Source organism: Falco biarmicus, chromosome 13 (assembly GCF_023638135.1).
Source record: "Falco biarmicus isolate bFalBia1 chromosome 13, bFalBia1.pri, whole genome shotgun sequence".
Classification (NCBI taxonomy): domain Eukaryota; kingdom Metazoa; phylum Chordata; class Aves; order Falconiformes; family Falconidae; genus Falco; species Falco biarmicus.
Genome location: NC_079300.1, coordinates 17824669 through 17850798, shown reverse-complemented (window position 1 = coordinate 17850798; position 26130 = coordinate 17824669). Strand labels below are relative to the sequence as shown.

Here is a 26130-nt window from a genome sequence, read left to right as displayed (position 1 = left end):
CCAATGGCAGTCTTAGTGTCATCAAGCATACATGCAGAGTTTACTGTGTGTTTGGTTTTTTGTTTTTTTTTAATACTTGTAATCTTGTTTTTAATATGTTTTGGGCTTTTTAAATATAGCTTTTGTCTCATTATACAGTGAGATAAAAAAAAATCCTCTGTGTCATTGTTATGGTTTATCACATCAGTTGTTGTTATCCCAGATGATGTCTGTCTTAACCAGTTCTATATTTGTTTTCAATTTTAATGGTAGTAATGGAGTGCCCATTGCGTGTTGTGGAGTAGTTCTGTTTGTGTAAAGGGATTCTTTCTAAAATGATTGCAAAAGAAAATGTGGTTGGATGTGGAAACAATTTTTAGCTGTCAAAGTTAAACTATATCTTATCCACAGTCTATTTTCTCTGCCAGAATTTGGTCCCAGGTTCCACTTTCTAACCTAATTCCATCTAGTCCCATCAGAGCACTTCTCTCTTCATTTTGCTTTTGCTTTGTAGGTGAATATGGAATGTACTAAAGTGATTTGCACCCTGCTTTCAGTTCATGTCACATGCATGACAAGTGTAGCTGAGAATCACATTTGTGCAAGTTTTCCAAAGTGTTGACTCAAACAGGTGTTAACATAGATGAGGTATTAGGAAGGTTAATGTTGAAATTGAAGTAGCTGATATCTGCATATATCTATTTGTGTAAGTATCTTGTTGACCAGTAATTAGAGGTTTGCCTAGAATAGAAGGTAATGAATTTTAAGTCCCGCATATTTTCTCTGTGAATTAGAAGATATAAGCCTAAGTCCCAGTATTTCTATGAGCTCTACACCAGAGGATTTTCTTCTGTTCCAAATCATACCCAGATACTCCATTAGCATAATTCTTAATAAGTACCCATTTTTAGTCCTCCATTTGTTCACCTCTTGTACATGCAAAATAAATCAGTTTTGTTTCTCACCCAAACGTACTGTTTTATGAGGAGGTAACACTAACTTAAATAGCCATTATCAACTAATAGTCAATAATGCCGATCTGCTTTTCTCCACTGTTAAATAAATGATGGGTAGATGTGGATAATTCAGCAAATCTAGCTAGAGTCTTCCCTCAGAAGACTGGGGTAATGAGTATGTGTCCAAAGATCATATTGTTTCACTTTGCTTTTTATGAAGTTATATTCCTTTAGAGAAAGTTTATGTTCCGTAGAAATCGGGAAGGATTCTAATTAACAGAGCAGAATGATTTCTTTGGAGCTGTGGATGTGTCTTTCTTAAGCAGATACCATAAACATCAGGTGTTTTCTTGATTTGCTTAGACGTTAATAGATCAATAGCTGGTGTAAGTTTGAGTTCGCGCTTAGGTCCCAACTCACAGCTGTTCATATTGCAGTTGTTTTGAGCTGTGGTGGCATTCTTGCTAAATGTAAGAAAGACCCTGCTGAATTTTAGGATGTGAAATCAAAGATTTTATTACCTGCTTTTTTGCCTTTCTATACCCAGGATGATATAGGAAAATGTTGCTGTGGGCACCGTTTTCAGGAAAGCCACCGGCAGGATTCCACTCTTCTTCCTTAGACTTTTTTCAGTTTTGCTTGCTGTGCTGACTGCGTTATTTAGCAGTTTATGTAACCTTCTCCTGCCCCACGCTTGCATTCACCTGGCAGAATTAGCAAACGTACCAAGTAAGACTTTGAGATACTCCGCTTTAGCATACACTGCGTTCTCATGTACGTGTAGTAATTTGCAATGGATGACCCTCTCAATCACAGCTAGAAAAACATTCATGTCTTAGTGTGATTTTGTAGAGTATAAGCATGAGTTATATGTCAAATGGGTTCAGTGCAGACAGGATTATGCATGTAAAAACAAAATGCAACATAGTAGTAGAGTGACAAAAAGCAGCCAAGAAGGGCTTAGCGCTTAATTGTAGGAAGTCTGAGGTACCTGTTGTTACTCCTGTTGTTTGTGATTCAGCTCTTCAGCTTGCTTTAAGAGTGAAAAAAGACAAAAGGAAACTTGACCTTGACCTTAGAGTACAGCTTGACCCCATTGCTACTGGAAGAATTGTGGAACCACTTTTCCCATTCCCGTAATACCTTCCTTATATTGAAAGAAAGTTTTAGCAGCCAAATCACATGACACCTCAACAGAAGGGAGCTTAGCCTAGTAAGTGCCACACATGATTTTTATTCTTTTGTGGAAAACATGGGGCACAGGCTTCCTGGTAGGCAGCCAGGGAGTCAAGTCAGGTGGAATTTGCCTTCACTTAATTATAATCGGCTTTGTCCCTTTGTTGATGACACCTGAGCCATACGCTGTGCCCACCTTTTCATCCTGCCACTTACTGTTATAAAGCTCAGTAGGAAAAATAAACTGAGGCCACAATAACATATGGAAGTGTCTTGGCAGGATTTAGCCGGTCACTTGAAGTGGTTTTCCTTTATCTCTGGGTAGGAGATGAAGTCAGAACTACATGTTGTTTCGTATATAGGGATCATTATTTTTAGCCCAGCAGCAGGTCTTAGCCTCTGCATGTAATCTGCTCAGACAGAGCCACATAAGGCATCAAAGTTTGCATGGGGTGTCTGTGGAGCTCAGATACATTGATGCTGAGTATAACTTGAGTTTTAGAAGGATGGATGCTCAACATAATGAATTGTGTGGTAATTTAAAGCTCAATGTCTCATGTTTGTCGCTGTCAACTTCTGTTTCAGGTGCGGCAGATTTGTGATAGCATCTGGTTTTATAAAGAGCTTCTAACTTAATTAATTCTTACTACCTTGGTGTTCTCTGTGTTAAGTGAGGGAGAATCAAAGCTGTTGTAGTAACTGTGGCCAGAGTGCCCCTGAGTTTAGAGTGTGCATGTATTGCAGACAGGAATCTCTGCGTGTTCTCAGCAGCTGGGGACAGTGCATATGGAGGCAACCTCGGCGCATTTAAAGTTTACCAGGGCCCATTCTGAAACACCAGCTGAACTGCATGCATTTGGTGCTGCCGGTGAGAAGGGCTGCCTAGCATGTCATCCCTCAGCTATACATAGCAAACTCAAAGCTCCTTACAGAGAAACCTCTTACCAGTCACTTTCCACAAATGGTGCATATACCTAAAGGTACTTAGTGAAAATCCTTGAGAGGTATTTAATGCAAAAGCAGTTAGTCTCTCTGGTGTTTTGCAGAAGCCTACACACACACCACTAGCACCTACACCATAGCACTTGGACCAGTTACTCCCTTTTCCTCAACCAGGCTCTGCCACCCCAAGAGCTTGCCAAGATGTGTGACATGGGGGGCCTTGACAACCTCATTGCCAACACAGCCTATCTGCAGGCAAGGAAGAGTGGAGATGGAGACACCAAGGAGATGCAAAAGAGACGTAAAAGCCTCTCGCTGCCCAAGATTGAACAATGCAGTGAGGTTAGACAGTCCCTTGTTGTTGATTATGATAGCATCTGTGAGCAGCAGCCCATTGGCAAGAAATTCTTCAGAGACTTCTTAGAGACAGTGCCAGAACATTTGGTAGCTAGGGACTTCCTGGATGAGGTGTCAAACTGGGAATTGGCAGAGGACAATGTCAAGAGCAGTACCATGGAGAATATGGTCACCAATTTTCTTAAGGCAGGTTCCAAAAACTACCTGGCTTTCATGAGCTCTGACTTGGCCAACAAATGCCAGGCAGCTACTGCAAACGACTACGAGAATGTCATGCAGCTGGCCAAGGAGGAAACCAAACTCTTCCTTAAAGGCAAGCCCTTCCAAGACTTCCAGACCAGCCCCTTCTATGACAAATTCCTCCAATGGAAAGTTTTTGAGAAGCAGCCGGTAACTGAGAAATACTTCTATGAGTTCCGAGTGCTGGGCAAAGGCGGCTTTGGAGAGGTAAGAGCTGTACGTTTAAGGGTGTGGGTTGTTCCTTCCCTTTCAAGACCAGCAGGTGGATTTGTAAAGAGGAACCTGGCAATGGCTTTAGAAAAGTTTTGCAAGACTTGGTCCTTCAGATTGTACATTTGCCAGAAATGTGGCTGGGTTTCTTACCCATACTGTGAAACAGGCTCCAGATGCCTGTTGGTGAAGAGCTACTCAGAATTTTTATGTTCTGTATCTATGCCATTAAAAATGCAGGCTGCTTTACAAAAGCTTGCATAACTGTCCATGTAGTTAATTATTAGTCTGCTCCTTGGCACCATCTTAGCCTGTGTTAGCTCACACACTCCCAGATAATTCTTAGGTGCAGTTTAGGGAATAGCACAGATAAGGATTTGTTCCCAAAAGATGAGTAAGGCTTCCTTTTTTTGAGATGGAAGAGAGTTTAGCTATACAGATGAAAGCTGCGTATGCCGCTTACTGTCATGGTCAGGAAGTGGGTCCTTGTAAATTTTTTTTGCTAATGCATGTCTACTAATGGTATCCTCAAGAACTTTGCGTAAGGCCCACCGTATTCTGGTCCAGAGCAGAACAGATCATACGCTTGTTTTTTCCTTATTTTTTCTGCTAATATTCTCTGCTACGAAATTTGCAGCAGTGGCTACTAACAGGCATCTGTGATTCCCCAGTTTCTGCCTATTACTGCCCTTGGTATTCCAGTCTGTATGTGTAAAATTCCTTCATTACCTTTCCTCATGCATCTTGCTTCCCTAGGTTTGTGCCATCCAGGTGAAAAATACTGGCAAGATGTATGCCTGCAAGAAACTGGATAAGAAAAGGTTGAAAAAGAAAGGTGGAGAGAAGATGGCACTACTGGAGAAAGAGATCCTGGAGAAGGTCAACAGCCCTTTCATAGTTACACTAGCTTATGCCTATGAGAGCAAAAGCCATCTGTGTCTTGTCATGAGCCTCATGAATGGAGGGGATCTGAAGTATCACATCTACAATGTGGGAGAAAGAGGTTTGGAAATTAACAGGGTCATCTATTACTCAGCTCAGATCACCTGTGGGATTCTGCACCTCCATTCCATCAAGATTGTGTACCGGGACATGAAACCCGAAAATGTCCTCCTGGATGATAACGGTAATTGCAGACTGTCTGATCTTGGACTGGCAGTGGAAGTCAAAGAAGGGAAAAGCATCACTCAGCGGGTGAGTACAAATTCATTGAACATGGGCAGTGGGAAGGGAAGCTGTTCTATTTCTAATGCATGATGAGTCCAAGACTTAATTCCCGGGGATTTGCTCTTTGCTAAAGACCTTATGTGGTCACTTCATTTTAAGAGACAGGTGGTAAGAAGATTTGGTTAATGAACTCTAGATGCTATATGTCATAAAATAACTTCTCTTACACAGAAACAGTAGAATCGACTTGACCAGTTGTTTTGCTTTAAGATAAACTCATGAACAATTATTTTAGAGAGGTTAACAGAGATGCCTTGTGCCTAGGAGTAATAGTGCATAGTCAGGGGGTTTAAACAATTACTTGGTTTTTTTAATGAGCAGCAGTCAACTGTATGACTCGTTTTGTATTCTGGTTTTGCTCCTGGAAGACTACAAATTTCTTCCAGATCACTCTTTAAGTGATGTTACTGATTTTACTGCAGGTGTTTGTTGTACTGCATAATAAACGGTTGCCCACATTCCTGTCCCCACAAATTAATTCCTGAAAAAAGTAGCAGACTTGATGTCAGCTTGCAAATGTACATGCCTGTGTGCATGTGTAGGAAGAAAGAGATGGATTACCAACTGTTTTTTTACTGTGTGAAATAGACTGCAGCACTTCAGCTGTGCTTGTGGTCATCACAAACTAATGCAAATTTGTAATAACGTCATGAGGTTTACACAAGAAAGATGTATTCAGGTAGCTTAACTATGGAAAAAGTGTGGTTTTCCCAAGGTGTCTGGAGCTTAAAGATGTATATAGAGAGTGAATTTGTCTGAAATACACTAAGAGTATGGAGAAAAGGAAGCAACGTTATAAAAAGCTCTAACTGCCTTATGTTAAACTTCCCAAGTCTTTCAAATTACTTTGTAGAAATGCAGTACAGTAGAGGGGACCTGCTAGTAACCTTTTGTGTCATGCTTGAAGTACATGTCTTTTGATGTTATTTAATACAGTAATTTGTAGTTTGAAGGTTACGTTTTTTCCTGGCCATCTAAAACATTTCTATTGTGAGTGGGTTTAGTTCTCAGCGAAAGAAAATATGGAAAGTGTTGTATTTTTAGATAGGAAATAACTTTAAAATGAGACTGCAGTGTGTTTTAGATGTGAAAATACAGTTTCTTGGAAAGCTAAGGCAGATATTTAAATAGAACTTTATATGAAATGGGAATGTTGTTTTGTTTGTGAAGATGACATTTTGATCAGTGAATCCAAAGCTATAAACCTTATTGTGCTTTTGAGAGTTATAGGTGCATACAGTTACTATGATCAGAAAAAATAATTTTGTCCAAGGGCGGTTTTTCCTACTTGTAATATGTGGGGTTTGGCAGAAGGAAAAAAAAACCACCCCAAAATGGAAGAGTGTATTTAGAAATGTGTAACCACTTCTGTTGGTATTAGGGTAGAAACTCAAAGCAGCAGAGGGCAAGGCGGTTGTTCCTCACTCGCTGTAACAGTCATCAAGTTATTATAATGATTTTTCTTCTGTTGTTCTCTGTTTTTAGAAGCACTATTTGCCATTGTATGAGTGCTTTGATTAGAGCAAAAACTGCAATGAATAATATACAACGTGATTGTAGTGTTAGAAGGAATTTCTGTTAGAGGCAGTTTTATTCATACAGGAAATGGAAATAGGAGAAGGAAGAAAAATTATTTTTTCTTTTTAATTTTCTGTATTGTAACTATGAGGGAGGTAAATGAAGAGTAATTCCCGGTATTATTTTGCGTTTTTATAAACTAACCCTATTTGAGTCATTTGACGGCTACTACTAAAAAACATGTAAGAGCTCGATATTACTGTTACTTATAGTAATGTCATACACAGGAAGACCTAAAAACACCTTTACAAAATGTGTTTAATTAAGTTTCAGCATGAATTCCTGTAATAAAATAAAAATGGTGCTGTTAAATTAATTTTTGTTTACTAATTAAAGTAACATTGTGACTTCAAATTAGCAGAATTTTTATATCACAGCATGCATTTTGAGTATGACTAGCAAACTGCTACCGCTTTAAATAAAAAAAACAAAAACCAACCTTGAGAAAACATATTCTTACAGGTTTGAGGTTTATTCACCCCAAAAAGATGTATGGCTCCAAGACAGATCTATTAAATAAAATTTAATCAGTTGCAGCATTTTGTGGACACAGTTTTATAAGGGCAATTTCATAAGCTAAAGCAGAAAATATATTCCTTGAGGCCAAATCTCTATTGTACCATGCATCTGAGTGAAGTGCCTAACATCATAAAGCTGTTTCTAGATTTTGGATGATGGTCTGAACTGACAATTTAAGGCTTACGATCTTCAGGCACTAATTATAGGGAGAATATAAAAGCTTTCCATTTCAATTTATTTATCCATTTGCAAAGAATCCTTCTGTTTTGGTGGGTGTTGTGGTATGTTCAACTTTGTATCTCCAGTAGTTCTGACTTTAAAGCCTTTGTAACCTCGTAATCCTCTTTTATGACCTGGCTCTTCTATATCGTACTTAAAATATTGTTCTATTGCACTATCAGAATAATGCCTAATTTTGCTTTAATCATATTCATAAGTCATTCTGCTGCCTGAAAGTAATTAACCAATATCTGTAGTACCAGATGAAACCATGGTTTAGCTGTCTGGTACACTTAATGGTCACCTATTTCATCTGGTCTTACATGTATTATGAAGAATTAAGATAGTTAATTTGTTAAATGCAAGGCAGAGAAATAATTTTTTAAATTGCATCTATTATGGTCTTTCTGTAAGTTGATATATTAAAAAAGGTGGATTTTTTCTGCTGTCAAATGAAAGTTTGTGGGCTTGAGTTGTTTGATCTTCCATTTTATTCCTTGTTTTTCAGTTTAGATATATCAGTAGCAGCAACTGTTGAAATTTCTTTTTTTCTGAAATACTGTTTCAGAGGGAAAAAGTAATACGGTGTTCTGGGTTGTGTTTTAACAGTTTACTCACACTGAACAGATTTCTACAGTGAAAGCTATTCTTATAGTCAGTAAAACTGCTTTTATTATGAGATTGTTCATCCTGAGTATGGAGATACTGGTTTAGTCTCATACTCTTAAATGAAGAAGCGGAATGGTGCTTTTTTTAAAATACAGTGCTTTCTTTCAAATTGTTTTCTGCAGGTGTGAAATAAATAGATGCTAAAGGTAAAGTAAAATAATTAAAGATTTTTTTCAACAACTGTCTAAAAATCTTTCTCAATGATTTCGGTTTTTCTTCCTGAGTGCTGATCTTTTCATGATCAATCTAGTTCTTCAGGTGTTAAGTGGATCTTCCTTGTGAATAAGCAAAATAAAACAGAAAACTCTTCCTTTATATATCAGGAGGAGCCAAGAAAACAACTGTGGAGTAGACATCTGATCTTAGCTGCTTAAAAAATGTTTGTCTCCATGTGTTTGACTGTAGCTGTGCTGCTATGAAAATGCCTCTTAATACATCATAGACAGTCAAAAAAAAGCTGCAGCTTTCTGCCTTGTATTTGTGTCTTTTTTTTGCTATATATTATGAAGTAGAAACAGCGTGTGATGACTTTCATTGTTATTTATACAGAGTTGAACAGCATATAATATATGGATTTATCTGTGGATTTATTTCATCAAAGATTGCTAAAAATACAGTCTTGAGATGCATTCTGAAAGTTTTGTAAACTCCTCCTAGTGTCCAAGCTATTAAAGATAAATCTGTTCTGCTTTCAAAGCACCAAAAAAATCCTAAACTCTCATGTATGAATAAATGCACATCACCCATACATCAGCTGGACGATCCATAAATCCGTTTTGTAAATCTTGTTAGGTGATGAGGTTATCACAGGGCAGAAATGATAAGCTAGTTAATGAGTTCCTGTTTTAGACATCTTCCAAGTTTTCACTGAAGATTTCTATGAAACTGTTTCTGTACTGTTTACCAGCCAAAGATTATTTTCATTGTGGATGGAAAGATTTTTTGAATTTTAGATGGGTGACTTTAATGTTGCCTTCTTATAGAATAATGTGTTTATGCTGCAGAAAAAGCATGCTGCAGCTGATTACTTAATACATAAAGTAATTGAAGAAGTAGTTGTGGTATCCTTTAGGTATTATCATTACATGTGCTGCTTTTGAGAAATATTTGTGTGCTTTATACCAATTGTTTGTAACTATTATAAATAAAAATACCCTACTCTCAGAAACAGTGCTCTTTATAAAGATCTAGAAAGAGTTGGATACTCAGCCTTAGTTTTCTCCCTTTCTTTTCAATTGCTGAAGCAGTGAGTAGAAACACCTGGCTTTCAGTGTGAATGTTATTTTGAACACATACAGGCAGTTGTAAGTAATTGGTACAGTAATAATTATGGAGTTTAGAAAACTTGTAATTTCACTAAGGTGTGCTGATTTGTCTTTGTGAAGTGCTAGCTAGCTTTAGAATAGAGAAATCACCCCAAAAAATGTTAAATGCACAAGTCTGAATAATAACAGTCTTGGAAACAAAAGTAGATGGCAATTGAAACGTCCTTAGAGTGTATTTTTTCTCCATGAAACAAACATGGGTGATATGGGGTCGTCTTATGATACATACATGCACCTGTGCAATCTACCTAGAAATGTGTGTAGGCACACTTACCCGGGCAGAGTTCTTACTGATGGCACTGGAAACAAATCAAGTCCTTTCCAGTGATAATTACTCAGGACTTCAGGAAACAGCATTATGACTTTTTGTACAAACGTGCTTGTAGCATCTGTTCTGATGTGTTGATCATACCACGCATAAACTAGATCATATCTTAAAATTATGCCCTTTTAAATGTTGATAGTCCCTTTATCTTGTAGAGTTAAATAGGCAACAAGGAGAAACTAAGAGCCTGCAAAGACAGCTTTTGCATAGGCAAAATGTTTCGTCTAGTTACGTACCCACTTGATTGATTCTGGAGCTAGTTCTTTTTACGTGTGACAGGAATGAGGAGTCTCCATCCCAAGTTTCTCCACTTGGAGATCATAATTTTTCTTGATGCCTCTGCAACTTTTTCTCTTACAGCTTCTATGTGAGTCAAATGTTCCTGCCCTCATCCAAAAGAGTAATACTACTTAATTTCCTGAGAATGGTTGTGAGAAAAGTGAGCATGTTCTTCTGCTTAGTACGCTCATATCCTCTACATATCAACATACAGGGAACTTAATTCTCTTTTTCCACAAGTCAGTATGTATTGGCTATTTATTTTGGGAAGAACTTTCTGCCCTTGCAGGGTATGGCTTTTGTGCAAAGCAACTAAACAGTGAATTGCTTTTGTGCAGATGCATGCGAGCCAGAGAGCTTAAATATTGACATAATAACTGTGAAAATGAAGACAAACATATTTTTGTAGTATTTATAAAAATGCATTCATATCTTCAGAGGTTTCAAGCTTCTTCACAGTCTTCCTGTGCTATGTTTTATATATTTGAAGGACATCATAATATTTTGATAAGAAAAACATGTTTTGGTTAAAATCTTACTCAAAATGTCCTTTTGCCCTCCTGTATGTTTGTTTATTGTAAGATTCTATTTCTTAGGAAAACAGAAGGAAACCTATTTAGATGTTCCTGAAACTTGCAGTTAAATTTCAAGGCGGTTGAGAAGCTGGAGGAGGGTTTAGACTTGTGAAATAAAAAATAACTCAGCAAGCTATTCTGCAGTTGACCTTTGGTCATTATCACATGGCATTCTTATTGGATAATATTCTGTAAAAATGTGTTCTTCCTTTGCACTTTGAAAAATGACAGCCCTTCATTTGCTCAGGATTAGAGTGACTTGCTGCTATTTTACAGTTTCAAAACCACCGTTCTGCTTATGCATTATGGTATGTAAAACAGATTATATTTTACTACTAGACCTCTGTTCTTAAAAATTTTGATAATCATAGTTGTTAGGAAGTGTGTTATCATGACAGGTATTTAAGATTTTTTTAATCTCTGAAACATACTTTACAGAATCCAATTTACCCACTGTGAATGCCATGATCATGAGAGTGAAGGGAGCAAAAAGTATTTTTGTGGGATCATTTTGCCTCCTGCAGTTTTGGAGATGGCAGAAAGGATACTGTAGTCATCTAAAATTATGAGAATGCAATGTGTCCCATGACATACTTTTCCTACACAGGGCATGCCACCCAGGAAATACATTTTTCTGTCTGGGAAAAGACATTGGCGCTCTTTGAGCATCAGGTCTCTTTGCATGACTTTTAACTTTGTTCTTTATTCAATTTAATCTGACGATTAACAAACACTATAGCATGCTGTATAAAAAAAGCAAGAGGTAGGATTCCTTATCAAGCTCCTAGAGCTGGTAGAAAGCTTACTTAAGCTGTTCGAACAAAAAAAATTGCTAAGTGCTAAATACTACTGTTTAGTCCCTTCGTCTTTTGAGGCTTGTTATTTATCATACAAAATAACATACATTTTGGAATTACCTATTTGGTAAATCATCTAATAAGGTACTTGTTGGTTCAGCACTGTCAAAGATGTTTTTATTTTATTAAGTAAGAAATGCAGCATTTGGCTGACAATGTAATTCTTTGAATTGTTGATTTCACAGCTTTGAAGTGGTATTGCAGGAACTGTAAACTGTGGGATGGTAAGGAATGCAGTACTTCTGTTCTTATGAGACCACATGGGACAATCTACTTACTGTGATGAGTAGTTTCAGTTAAAATATGTGGAATTGGATCTTAATACAACGTGTAGTTAAGCTGCAGGAACCTTTTGAAAAAGATCTTGTAGGGCCTAAAAACTTCTCTAGGTTTGGGGGAGAGCAGACAGTTGATGGAAGACAACTTTGTTCAGAGAAACCATTTCTGTCTCTGGAAGCTCTTGAACTGCAAACAGTTGGAGTCTGGGAAGGTATTAGAGAAGTATCAATGTACGCGCCGGCTTCTTACAGTTTTTGCTATGCATCCATTTTTTGGCCAATTTACAGACAGTAAACTGGCCATAATGGGCCCTTGGTCTGATGCAGCCAGTACCCATCTCCCTGGATTTACATGTAAAAACTGTAGCTCCAACCTTAGTCACAATCCTGAAATCACGTGGATTTCAGTGACAGACAGTAACCATCCAGGCCTTGTTATTCACACTGCTTAACCTACAGGGCAGCACCTACACCGGAGGGCCCGTACCTTTCTCAGGGCACCTTGCAGTCCTGTTCCTTCGGTTGCACTGGCACTGAACATCGGATTTCTCGTTGAAGTCCCCTTTGTGAGAAAGCCACCTGCACATGGTGCTATGACACTGTGTTTGCATTCATTATAAAGAGCTTCGTAAAATATATACACAGCTAAGTAGATGGAGGATTTTCTCCCTTGGTGTAATGTTCATAGAATGTTCTGTGATCATTAAATAATATAACCATAAACATCTCCGAAGTATTATTATTCCCACATTATAGATGGGAAACGGTCAGGAGAAATTTAAAGGGGAATTAAAGGGAAATTCATACTACAGGAAGACCGGAGAACCCCGATAATCCCTGATTTCTAGTTGTGTGGTTATGAGTCTGTACCAAGAGTTCTGCTCGTCCTGTATGCTCCATTCCTATGATGTCTGATTGCTTCATTGTCTATGGACGCATACTTCTTCTGATGACACTTTACCAAGGTGGGGTTGTTAGCAAGTTCTATTTCCAGTAGGGATCTGAGGTAAAGATAGTGATTTTATGCATGGTTACACAGGAGGAAAGCGGGGAGATGCTTCAGAGTCCAAAGTTAAAATTGGTACCTGGTTACTGGACTGTCTGTCCTTCCTCAAACCATTTGTCCCTTGGATTTTTGTATAGTGTGAATCTAAACTGAAAAACATGCTGTAACTGTGTCAATTTCTCTTCCTAAGTGTGAGCACAGAGGCGGCCTGCCCTTACTGTCACAGAAATGGCTTTCTGTTCAATTTTTGCAACTTCCTTGATTTCAGTGAATACTGATGGCCAAGCTTAAAGGAGTAAAAACTGATGGTGGATGTTTTTACTATTCCAGTTAGTGACTTTGAAACCAGAGGCAATTTTGTTTCTTTTTTTCTAATATAGCTGAAATTTGTGTTTTCCCTTTTGTGCTTTTATTTGTGTTGGTGGTTTTATGGGCTTCTTTCAGGCAGAAAGCTTTTCCTGTTACAATTATGTCCCTATGTGAAAATGAAAAAAACTTTGGTCTTGAATTTTGTGTAAGCATGTGGGATTCAGTAGCTCCTAAGCTCCTGTACAGTCTTTCTGATTATCTTTTACGGGTACTTTGAACAGTCCTTTTTGTGTTCTTCTGAATCAGTAGCCCATCAGTACATGACGGGCCATCCCATCATAAGGTCCTTCCCTTTGCGAAGCATTAACAGTATGCCAAAAGTCTTTGTTCTGTGGAGCCTTATCAAGAGCGCCTTTTGTCCTAATTAGATTTGATTTTGTCTTTGAAAAGAGAGTCGCTTGTTCGTATGATTCACTGGCTTCTTGTTACAGTATGAACGTGTGGTGAGAAAGTGTGGAGGAACTGCAATTCTGTGAGACTCATTTAAATTACGCTCCACAGTGGCTCTTGGGAGAAAAATGAAGATTGTAAAGTGAGTGACAGAGGCAGATCAGTTGTTCTTCTCTACATCTAGGGCCCGTTAGCTCGTGTGCAGAGAAGAGTTTTCTGTGGTCTGTTCCTGCATTCCTGCAGGGTCTATTAAGGCCATTGCTGAAGGATCGGAGGAACAGCTGGACGAGAGAACAAAGCAAGCAGTGGCACCCCTTGGAGGAAGGAAGAACCGAGCCCCAGGAAACAGCTGATGGAGCTAAACTCAGCTTGTTTTTTTTCCTCTGTTCAACAGTTCTTGTGCCATGGCAAACAAAAGATAGACATTCTGATTTGCTTTACTGTTTAGTTTGTGATATCAATTGAGTTTGTTTTGCAGAGATCTGTGGGAAAAGGTAGAGAGATCTAAATCCTGTTTCTCCTCATTTGTCTGTTTCTGTGCTGATGAAAGCTCCAGAGTTTTCTGTTTCTTTCTCCCCTGCATCTGCTAGAAGCTGGGATAATGGCAGTGTTCAAGGGACTTCCCCCTCCTCGGGACAGCCATCTGAATAGGATGTATGGGTGTAACACTGTGGGCCTCACTCTGCTTGCAGCTGTGGTGTGCCAAGTACCTGTTGACTGTACTGGGAACTGAGCGCACTTAGTGCTTCTCAGGATCACATCTTGTATTATTGAAAGATTATAATTGTATGACCTTTTAAAAATTTATGCAGGATCACATTTCACAAAAGAAATGCTTGTATCCTTCCAGATGAGTCAGTTCTACTATGTCCTGTCAAACCACACTCAAACCAACAATTCCACTTTACGGAACTTCTTCCCTGATGCATCCAAGGACAACATTTGGTCATTACATTTTAGAGCATTATTGAAAAATTGTGGTTTGGGTTGTTCTCAAAATAGAGACATTAAGGGACAAGTAGATCTGTTGCCCCTTTTCAAAAGCAAGTAAATTAAAATTTAACTGACTGAAATTTAATGACTTTGTATATTTCAAACAGCATATTGAAGTAAGGCATCCTGCACATCATTGCAAAACTCAGTATTAGATGGAGAGCAGGCAAAAGATTGCTAGTGTTGCACTTAACTACACTTCAAAAAATTGTGTCCCTCTGCAGTGGCATATGATTTCTGCCTTCTGTGAAGAGGAATGTAACATTATTTGGCTCCTTTGTGATGTCCCATTAGACGCTTCCAGGTCAGTGAAGGAGTAATTCCATGTCTTTATCTGTATCTATAATATCACTTGAGCAGTCAATACATGTTCAAATGGTTCTTGGTCCTATCAGGAACCCTACAGAAAAAAAGAAAATCATGTGCTTGGTCTTAGTCTCAGTCAAAACCCAATGCATGTCCTAGTAGTGTAGACTTGACAACAATGGAATTAAACTTCGTGAGTGTGTGTGGTTTTCTATTTGCCCTGTTTCCATTAAAAGAGTGAAATTTATTAATGTAAAATAAGATCTAGTAAGCAGAAGTGATTTTCAGTTAATACAGAACTTCTGAATTTACTTGTGTTGAATGAAAACAGCTACAAAATCATACAAACTTAATTATTATTTTTTTTTTGTGATAGACATACTAGTAACCCATACTTGGAGGTATCCATTCTGAGGCATGGTTGGATAATTCTAACAATTAAATATTCAATACTAGCCCATGGAAAACAGACCCCATCTCAAAAATAATGCATTTATCTTTTTTTGTGGTATCTTAATTCCTTTGCTTTCTATCTTTTATTTTTCCTTTTTATATTTTACGGTGTATTTACTCACTCCTTGGCCTGCTGAGAGTAACTTAACTCATTATTCTGATTCACTTCTGCTGTGGGACTCACTGGATACATTTCCCACCTAATACGCTATTTTTTTGGCAGCTCAAATCTCACTACGGCTAGTGAGAGTTGTACAGTTTAAAAATCCCTTCACTAACCTTCTGTTTTACCTGCTTAAATAAACCTCTCCTGAGTCATTGAGGCTGCCTTTCATGTTGCCACAGGGTCTCTTTTCCTTGCAAGATGATCTGATATTTGACGTCTTGTTCCCCATAATGATTACTGCAGGGATGATGGGTTTTAGCTTTGCTGTAATGCCATCTACTCCCCAAAGACAGAATTAAATCTTCATTTGAAAGATGTATGTTCTTCTAGTACCAGAGGCTGAATAATTCCTTTTTTTGTGTTCCCTAATACAGCAAACACTTATGGCTTGACGTCTTCCTTCCAAATGAGTTTGCCAAAGCTGCACATACGTAGAAATAGGCTGAAGAGACTAGAATTTAAACTCTTTTCTCCCTTTCTTCAAATTCCTGTTTTATTAAAGGTTGCAGAGATTTATGTGTTTCTTCCCTGTGCTCATTCGTGTTTCTTCACCCTTAAACATCACTGCTGACTACTTGTGAATTGTGTTTATTTCTGATATGAAATGGTCAAGTTTAAGTCTTGTTTTGAGTCTTGGGTGTTTTTACATTTCTGCTTCTCAGCCTGTTGTTCATTATGAACCGTAGGAAATCTTCAGTATTGGGAGAGATTTCTTTTAAGATCAGATTCATGTTTTGATGAAATTCCATGAGAAAAGTGTCTGTCATGAAATTCTGAATTGGAATGGTTTGGCCTATCAGAAGAACAATATATGTTTCTAGACTTCTCTCAGATTGAGCTGGAACAGCTTGATAACAGCTCAAAAGATTTCAGTGCTGCTGATTTAGAATTTTGAAGTTAAGTTCTTATTTGCATTAACTCCATCCAGAGTCTTTCACTTCAGTCTGAAGGGAAGCTGTTGTCAGTCCTCCTCTATTTTCTGTTAAGTTGTGGTCCTGCAGTCTTTTTGGTCTGCGATTATGGTCTTGCTTTCTCTGTTCTTGAGAAACATGGGTACCAGGTGTGACTTACTGAAGGTTATGTGGAAGATGCACATGGAAGAGGCTGAAGTTACTTGGCAACTATTTCTTTTGAAAAAACAGTTATGGAAGAAAGAACACAGGTGGAAGGAAAGTCATGCAGTCTGAAAGAAGCTGCTTTGGAACACATTTATGATCACAGAATTCTGACTTTTCCATGTCAGATTTATTAAGTTCCTGTATGATGATGCTAAGTTGCAGCAAAGTAATTCTTATCAGAAGGACTGTACTCTGCTGTCAGGGTACATTTTGATGATGATATGACTCATCAGTTCTTCAAGGCATTAGTGCCCCAGCCTTATCTCACTAAAAATAAGAATGTTTATTGCTTCCCAGAAGGAAGAAAGAAAGAAAAAGACAAAAAATATTCCAAAAGCCTGTTTAGTGTCTGTGATCACTAACCCGCAGTGAGCTCTGTGTGCTGCCTTTTGTACCAGACTTGCTTTACTGCTCTCAACTCTCACTCTCCCTTCCAGGTTTTATATCTTCTGAGGCCAGATGGATCTGGGTTCTATGGTCTGTATTTGTGCACTTGTCCCTCTTTCTGAATAGAGCAGTAATTGTGTATAAAAATGTAATACTGTCAGGGTATCTGTCAACATTAACTTTTACTTAGAGAAATTCAATGCAAACAGTACAAATTACCTGTGGAGTGATGTCGGCTGCTTCATTTATGTTTTTCAACCAAGTGGAGGATTTTGCCTAAAAGTAAAAAAACAAACAAACAAAAAAAAAAAAAACCAAACAAAAAACCAACAAAACCACCAAAAAAAAAACCAAACCCCAAACAAAAAACTACAAAGAGAGAAAATAAACGGGATTTCTTTCTCTGTCTATTAGGCTTATGTTGTAATGGATGCTAAGATATTCCCTCTTGCACACGTTGTTTACAGTAGTGTATGTAGTGGCATGAGTTTATAAGGAGAGCTGACTCAGAAAAAGATGTGCCTAAAGTTGCAAAAATTTGAGGGGTTATCCAAACCCCATAAAGTAAAATTCATCTGTTGAGCGGTGGTTCTTACAAATATAATTTGCCCAAATGAGCTTTAGCTTTAGTTACCTTTTTCTAACCGTTTTGCTTTGGAGTGAATCTCTGTCCCGACTTGTGTTCCGGTAGCAGTCGTAATGACCGTCTTGAATAACCTTTAGTGGGATTTTGTACAAACATGCTTTTTCTTTTTACATTGTAATACTACTAATACATCAGTCCCAGCATTTTGAGACTATATAAAAGAGGTTCAAGGAACTTCTGACGTAGTTAGCACTTAGCTGAATCTGGTAAATATATAAAAGATACAGCATGAGATGCAGCAGGCAATGTTGGGTCAGCTGAGGGAATGCTGCTTCAGTTGACATCTCGCATCCTCAGGCGTGCGGCAGTGCAGCAGAAAGCGCAGGGAGAGGCTGCCCTCCCAGGTGAACCGGCTCCTGAGAGAGCGAGAGGCAGCAGGAGCTATTCTGAACGCTGAGCAGTCGGTCCCCCAAGGGGAACGGGCCAGGCCTGGCCTGGGAAGGAAGCAGGCGGATTCCTCTCTCTGAGTGGTCCCTTCTTCTCTTGGAGAAGCGTCCATTAGCGCCGTATACTGTACGATGCTATGCTGTCTATTGTAGTAGTCTTTATTCAGAGAGCTTTTTTCAGTTAGGAAGTAAGAACTCGTTCTTTCACCTGAATGTGTGGAATTTACTAATTATAATTTTTGTGAGTTTACTTTCTTAAAATGGTTTTAAGAGTTTTTCTTGGCGCTTGATGGTAGTACTTCCTTCCAGAAACCAACAGGGACTGTGGGCAAGACCCTTCTCTTGTGGCTCAGCTCCCAGCTTGCTGAGTTTTCTCGTTGACAGCAGACCCCTGTGTTGAACCAGTTATAACCACTGAACAGGGAGGGAATTGGTGATTGTTTGTCTGATTTTTGTCTTTTTTAAAAAATCTTTTCAAAATGATTGCTAGTTGTGTTTCCAGGACAAAGCTAACACTATCTTCAACAGGGGAAAAAAAATGGGAAAATATGGAAGAAGAGAGCAAGCTAAACATTAATTGAAAAAGAAACCACTTTTAGGTAGAAATTGCACAGAAATTTCAACTTTGAAAAGCATATTTAAGACACTTTTCCCTTATGCTGTTTAAAGACAGATACAGTCCATGTGCTAAACCCAAGTTTTACCTCAGTTTCTAGATAAAATACCAATTGTATGGAGTTTCACAGAATATATCAATTGTATTACTAATATTTTGGAAGAATTATAGACAAGCCTGTTAAATTGCATGCATTTCATTTCTGACGTTCTGTAGTAAATCTGTCTGTATGTTTGCAATAGGCTGGGACAAATGGTTACATGGCTCCGGAAATCCTGAAGGACGAAGAGTACGGCTATCCTGTGGACTGGTTTGCAATGGGGTGTAGTATTTATGAGATGATTGCTGGGCGAACGCCATTCAAGGATTTCAAAGAAAAGGTCGGTAAAGATGAGGTTAAAAGAAGAACTCTGGAAGACGAGGTGAAATTTGAACATGCCAACTTTACAGAGGAAACGAAAGATATTTGCCGACTGTTTTTGGCTAAGAAACCAGAGAATCGTTTAGGAAGCAGGTATGTCTTATTTCTCAAATGCAGCAAAAGCCAGGTTAAAGCTGCAAACAATATCATTATTTTAGATATTACACAAAATGAGGTTAGATCTTCACTTTCCACAGAGTACTGAATTTTCCCTTTCACTTCTAGGAAGAGAGAGGTGGAAAGTTTTGAAGATAATGTAGAAATAAGGAATTTTGTTGCAGTACTGTGATTGTCCATCCTCACCCCAGACTACTCACAGGAGTTCCCTTCTTGGCGTTGTGTGAGGTTAGACTCCATATAGTTTTGGGAGAAAGGAGCAGCCCATTTCTCATGCATTTTCTTTCCTAAAGGTAAAGGATGTTCAAGCAGATACCTGTGTCTATGCTAATGCAGACTGAATGCAGAATCTTAGGCTGTATCACTTACTGGAATGATGTGGGCAAAAATCCAGATCTGCAATGTGGCTTCTCTTCCCTGCAGATATCTAACTTGCAAGGCTGCGTCATTGGCTTCTTCCTGAAGAGACCTTAACCCCTCTGTTTTACTCAAGTGCTTTAACAAAATGTTGTAGAGGTTCTGGTCTTCCAGGGGGAGAAAAGGGAAGAAAAGAATACTGGGCACAAATTCTTATGAAGCAAAACATTTTGTGGTACTTACGAGGTGGCTTTGGGTTGACGAAGACTGACGGATGTGTCCCTGACTTAGCAATTTCAAGTAGCTGTTCAATAAGAAGAAAAATGGAAAGCTAGATATTGTAATATTTAACTTGTGATATCTCTGATATATGTGTGTATATATAAAATCATTTAGTGCATTTCTAATGAGGCAGATTGGGGATATATATATGTAATATAGACAAAATAAAAGAAACAGAATTAAAATGTAAAAAATGAATAGGAAACACATAGTACCTGTCTTTAGAATACACTATGATTTGAATCACCAATGAATACAATCATATTGATGTATCATATATCATATGAGGTGCTTTTCCAATCTAAAGGTGGAATAGACACAGGGATTAAATGAAAATGCACAGATAGTCTTCTAAAATTGTATTTCATAACAACACGGAACAGTTTTGCAAAATATTAGTCACACATTTGCCTGAAAGAATTAACCTCAGTGAAAGGTAATACATCATTAATATACATATTCTTATTATTCCAGTGCTAAATGAAGACAACTAGTCTTTGTGCTTGATGAGTTTTCCCAACAACTGTGCAAGGCTGCAGGAAAAAAAAAAGGGTATTTTCAACAGTGCATAGAGTATGTTTGATACAAAATCTGTATTATTTTTAATACATTTAAAAAGCTTATTTTAAAAACAAATTTAATAACAAACATTTAGAGCATTCTAATCTACAAGACATCATGCTTTGCAGATGTTTAGTCTTCCAGCATTTTGTGAAATAAACAAAATTCAGAGTAGGGGAAAATGAAATTTAAATATTCTGAGTGGTCAGGTTCATTCAGCAAGTATGAAGCAAAACCAGCAACAGACTTGACTTTACTGTAACCACATTCCCTTTGCCAAGGGAATAATTTACAATCATTCTGTCTGCTTACTGTTACATTATTTCTTAGCAATGGGAGAGATGTACACAGAAAGGTAATTGCACAGATTATTTTTCATTTTCTGCTATTTAAGATATTCTTTCTCTTTACATGCCATACTTAGAAGAGGAGAATGATAGGATGTGTACCTTGCCTGGGCACAATACAAAATAAAAGCCTACATGTACGTCTTAAACAGGGCGATACTATTCAGGACAGCTCATCCTTACGTAAAGATTAGCGCTGTAATTCTACAAAGGACAACAAGACCTTGGGTTATCTACATAAGTGCCTGTTGCATAAGTTAAAGCTGCTCAAGGACACCTTTACTTTGTACACCTGCCCTTTTAAAATGCTCTTTTGTTGAAGACTCAATGTCACTGGCTAACTCAGGAAGGATGTAACCCTTGTTTTCAACTCAAGCTTTTTGGGATTGACATCTGAAATCCCAAATCTGTAAAGTGATATTTTTTTTTTTTTAATTTTTTAAATGGAGAAATACAAAATTGACAGAGTTCAGATGACTTCTTTTGCTCTTTCTATTTAGGTTATGTAAATGTGCAGTTCACACAGGAGGAGCTCAAGTTCATCTCCAGCTAGTTGGAAGATGCCTCAGTTGGTTCCAGTAGATGGCGTTCCTGTAGCTTTATGTCTTTAAACTTTTTATGGTTTTGGTGATGTCAGAAAATACATGAGGAGAAGAAACACTGCAGCAATCCATTCTGGACCTTCACCAGCTTCTAGTGTTTTTTGGTTTATATTACAAAAAGGAAAAGCAAAATGAAGTGAAATTTTTGTGAGTGCAGTAGGACTGTTGGCATCCTGGAACACAAGTTAATTTGAACAGCAACTCAAATGTACTTCAAACTAGCAGTGAATGTAAATGAATCACATCAGGCTCAAGGGCTGCTCAAGTACTTGGTTATCACTAACTAGTTAAGTTAGGAGATGATTTTGCAAGATTATGTATATGCAGAGGTCATGATCCCTGTTGGCTTAATCTGTGCACTCATAATTGTATTCATATGGCTTTTTTCAATTGGAAATGTATTTTTTTCATTGCCCATGCCCAAATGGCAGCATCTATCATTATTCAGGATGTGATTTAGCACCCTGGTCACGGTGATGTACAGTGGTTAGTGGCTGGTGGCGACCTGCTCAGAAGAACAGGCAGCAGAGATGCAAAATGAAGATTTTTCTAACAAGGGAGCTGAAAAGGGCAGCTGGTAGTTTCATCTTGGGTGTGCCAGATAGCACCATGGCAGGCTGGAAGCATGGCAGGACAGTGTTGGAGGAACTGTCAGTAGGGGTGAGCTGGAAGAGCCTGTTCCACATAGATGGTTTAAGGTCTTAAAAAATGAAGATTTTTCTATAGTCACACAAATCTGCTTCTATATGGTACTTCTACAGATTGGCAAAGATAAAAGAGACTCGTCAAAGGTTTGCATTACATTTGGTTCGTAGAATATGGTTTAGAAATACGTAAGGACTTGCCCTTTGCCCAGTATATGATGTAAGAAAGTTGGAAAAGAAAAAAAGAACATGTTAGCAAGTACTGTTTTCTGAGGCCAAGAAACAGACAAATTTGGTTTTCCTGTGTTACCATTTTCAAAACCAGTGCATCCAAAAATATATCTAAAAAACAAAACAACCCTCACCAAAGTGTAGAAAACACAGTAATCCTCCCTGTTCCTCCTTTCACTAGAATTCGGAACCCAAACTTGGCATGCCTTGATGCTAGGGGTGCAGTTCAAAAGCAGTGGTCCTTGGTTGTGCTTTAACGAGCATGTGTTTGAGGCTTGGACTATTCTGATCATTAGAATATCCTAGGAGGCTCTCTATGGGTCTGCAATGAAACAATTCACTGTTTCTTTTACAGCAAAAGTTCTCCCTGAGGTCTGCAGTTGGTTTTGATAATGTGTACTTAAAATACGTAGTTACAATTATTTTAGACCTTTCTGGATTTTATTATTGGGTTTTAATATTAGTAAAGGATTGTGTTTGTGACAGTGGCACACATACTTTTACTAATGTCATAATCTGTGCATCTCTTGCTTAAAATCTTTGTTCATTTATAAGAGGAGTTAATTTGAACAGACTCACTAAAACTGGGAGTGTTTATTAGAGTGACATAACTGAGTTTTATGAAGTAAATGCATAACTGCTTTGAATTAAGATAAACCCAAGAAGAAATGTCGTGTCACCAGTTTCCCGTTCAGACTCTTGTTCCTCAGTCAGTCCCTAGGTGTATTAACCCAGTGTACCGCAATCTAGAGTTTAATAAACTCGAGACTTTCTTAGAACTTTAGACATTCTTACCCTCTTTAATATAGAGCCAACCACTGGACTTTCATTGTCGGAGAGTAAGTCTGATACTCCCCGTCCCCATCCTGCTGTGTCTTCTGTTCTGGTTAAGGTGTATCTTTGGCTATGGTATCTCAGCCCGCTGCCAGAAGCGGCACTGCAGCTCTTGCATGGCACCTTGCCCGGATTGATTTACCCTGAGAGGCAGCGTAATGAATAATGGGATCAGGATGTTTTCTGTTTCTCAGCTTCTATTGTGCAATGCAGCATTCTTTGATTATGGGGAAAAAAAAAAAAAGAGTTATGTTGCATGAGATCTAGCTATCTGTCATCTCCTTACTTTAAAATATGGTCATGTACGCAACACAGACACACCTGTATCAATCTGAGAGCAAAACATTGTACTGACAAACAAACCTTTGCTTTATTGCAGAAATGCAGATGATGACCCAAGAAAACATAATTTCTTCAAAACAATCAATTTCCACAGGCTAGAGGCAAACCTTATTGACCCTCCATTTGTGCCAGATCCGTCAGTTGTCTATGCCAAAGATGTTGCAGACATTGCTGACTTCTCTGAAGTACGAGGAATTGAGTTTGACGACAAAGATAAGAAGTTCTTCAAAAAGTTTGCGACGGGTGCTGTCCCTATAGCCTGGCAGGAAGAAATTATTGAAACAGGACTGTTTGAAGAACTGAATGATCCTAACAGAGTAGAGTCCGGGGGTTATGCAAATGGAGGTGAAGCTAAGTCAGGAGTTTGTTTGTTGTTGTAAATACCACATCATTAACAAAAGGAGTAGAAAGCACTCAGAACTTTCCATATTCTGACACTTTCAGAAACTCAGTGCATCTCTTTAAGGAGAACCAATCAGTGTAATATGACGTTGACAGGCTATGTAGGACCACCAGCTGTATAGACTATGTTATTTTCCTTTGCTCTGACAAAGGAAACGATTTTTTTGTTTTATTTGAGATATATCAAGATGAAGAACCATATATCTCTAACAAACTTAGAATGATAGAAATGCTGTAATACCAAAAGCAGTAATAGAGTGAAGAGGCAACACCTTTTGAAAATGACTGACTACCATTTTGAATACAATGATTTGTTGGTTTTCTTCCTATTTGCTTGTTGTTTCTACTAACATTTCCTCTTTGTTCTACAGTTTTCAGGAAAGATTTTTAATTTTCAAGTAATATTCTCAATTAGGCAGTGCAGATCATATACCATGTCAAACTTGGAATCTTATCAGTTAGCCAGTCTGTTGTTCTCTTAATTTCTGTTAGTTTTTGGATGGTATGATTGTCATCTGTTCAAATTGTCATAAAATGTAAAAGAAGGCTCTGCATATCGCTAGGAAATAGGACTGACAGGTTCAAACTGTTTTTAAAGTTAATTTTAACTGAGTGAAGAATTGCACCAATTTAACTGAATAAAGCATTTATTTATTAAGTGTATACTTTTAAGTGGTATTACCATATGCAAAGAAAATGTGTTTATAATTAAATACAGGTTCTTTATTACAATCAATTATAAATTTTTATCGGGTTTCCTGATAATTTTTCTGTATTTTGGTGATAAATTAAGCTGCAAATAGACCAATTTGTAACTGACTTTTTACAAGACATTTATTTCAGTGCAACATAGATTTTAATTCAGTAGTTGCAAAAATGCATTATACTACTAAGTGCTGCAATGATGGAAAGGTAATATGTGCAAGTTGGCACTGTCTTCAAACGTTCATTGGTTATCATGTAAATTTTTGTGTTTTATTTTTCAATTTTATGAAAACCTAAATTGAATTATTTGGAAACATTTCTGCAAGTACTTGCTACTGCTTAAATATGTTACTGATGAGATGCACTGTGCTGATTTTCTATGTAAGAAAATAGGTGGTAGTTGTTGGCTACAACTTTCAAAACTGATTCTGCCTGCTGTTTACTGTCATCTGTCTGTCCATAATTTCCATTGACTCAAGTGGAAATTGAAACTACTCTATTCCTTGGAGTCCTGGAGGCTGCTAATACTTCATTTCCTATTTTTCGTAGAGCAAACCTTCTACTGAACTGAAAGACTTCTTTTATCTAGACACTGGGATTGAATTTGCACATCTGTTTTAAAAGAGGAAAACGAATAGATACGATGTCTTCTATAGTCAGGTCTGTCATGCAACACATAGCTTTAGTATTTATTTATAATCTTAATAGCTTGTCCCAAAATTAAAAATCTGTAGTTTGAAATACTCTTAAGTGATTTAGTCACAGCTAAGTAATACATTGGTAGTACATTGTGTTGTTCTACATAGAAAAATAATTGTTCCTTTTTTTCCTTTTAAATTTGCTTTTCCAGTGCTTTATATACTTAATTTTCAAGTGAAAATTTTGAAGAACAGCGTTAGTTAGGATTAGTGGATAATTCTGTTCATGAATTATGAGCATATAATTGGCTGCCTTTTGAGGCGAGACTTTCTGTCTCTGGTTCAAAACATTATAAGCTGAATTCTGACTTGGGCTTTTATTGAGAAGGATGATCCTGAAAGACTGGGAAAAGCAGAGGAGGTTGAGAGGAGAGTCGTGTGGTTCTGGCACAGATTTAGGAGAATGCTTCTACTGCTGACATCCAGTGATTGTATTTCTCATTGCTCCCATCTGTATAAAGCTCTCACAGAGTGGTCTAATATATTTGTAATATATTTAGAATATATTAGGCTAATAGATTTAAGAAACTCAGACAGAAAACTTTACTATGTATGTGCTAAAACAACAACAAACACAGAAAACCACCGTCCCCCACCTCTCTTACTACAGCTGTGAGAAACCTGTTGGTGCTAGTGGCGTCAAACTTTTATCCTGAATTGGTACACCTCAAATTCATAGAAATGCCATTTCACAAATCCTCCTCCAAGGCATAAAGCAGTACTCTGAAATGATTGTAGGTTTTCTTGTGCATAACTCATTTTTCAGGATATCCATGTTCCCATATGGAAAGAGGTTATGTATAGGAAGGACCAGGATTTAATGTCGTGTTAGAATTGTATATCCCCTGTGATACCAGGTGTTACAAATCTGGGTCTTTCAACATGTATTACAATACTGAGATCTGTGAATTCATGACTTGACGCATGCATAACATCAGGTTATATAGTTTTAGAAATGTTACAATGTCAATAAATCCCAGCAGGATGTGTATCAGCGAGATACTGTAATGTTAAGTGGTCCATGAATCATTCAAAGAAGC

At 37.8% G+C, this 26130-nt stretch overlaps 1 protein-coding gene across 1 annotated transcript; it reads left to right on the top strand.

Moving 5' to 3' along the window:
• Positions 1-17: 17 nt before the first annotated feature.
• Positions 18-26129, top strand: GRK7 (G protein-coupled receptor kinase 7). The gene is made up of 4 exons (XM_056358573.1): positions 18-3857; positions 4617-5054; positions 18790-19061; positions 23323-26129. Exons 1-4 carry the CDS (start codon positions 3255-3257, stop codon positions 23663-23665), a joined length of 1656 nt encoding a protein of 551 aa, XP_056214548.1. The 5' UTR covers positions 18-3254; the 3' UTR covers positions 23666-26129.
• Position 26130: the final 1 nt, after the last annotated feature.

Excerpts from the sequence above, each read along its gene's own strand:
- GRK7 (XM_056358573.1), top strand. The coding sequence starts at position 3,255 with ATGTGTGACATGGGGGGCCTTGACAACCTCATTGCCAACACAGCCTAT. Across the intron at positions 3,858-4,616 it reads GCAAAGGCGGCTTTGGAGAG|GTTTGTGCCATCCAGGTGAA; the intron begins GTAAGAGCTGTA and ends TTGCTTCCCTAG. Across the intron at positions 5,055-18,789 it reads GGAAAAGCATCACTCAGCGG|GCTGGGACAAATGGTTACAT; the intron begins GTGAGTACAAAT and ends TGTTTGCAATAG.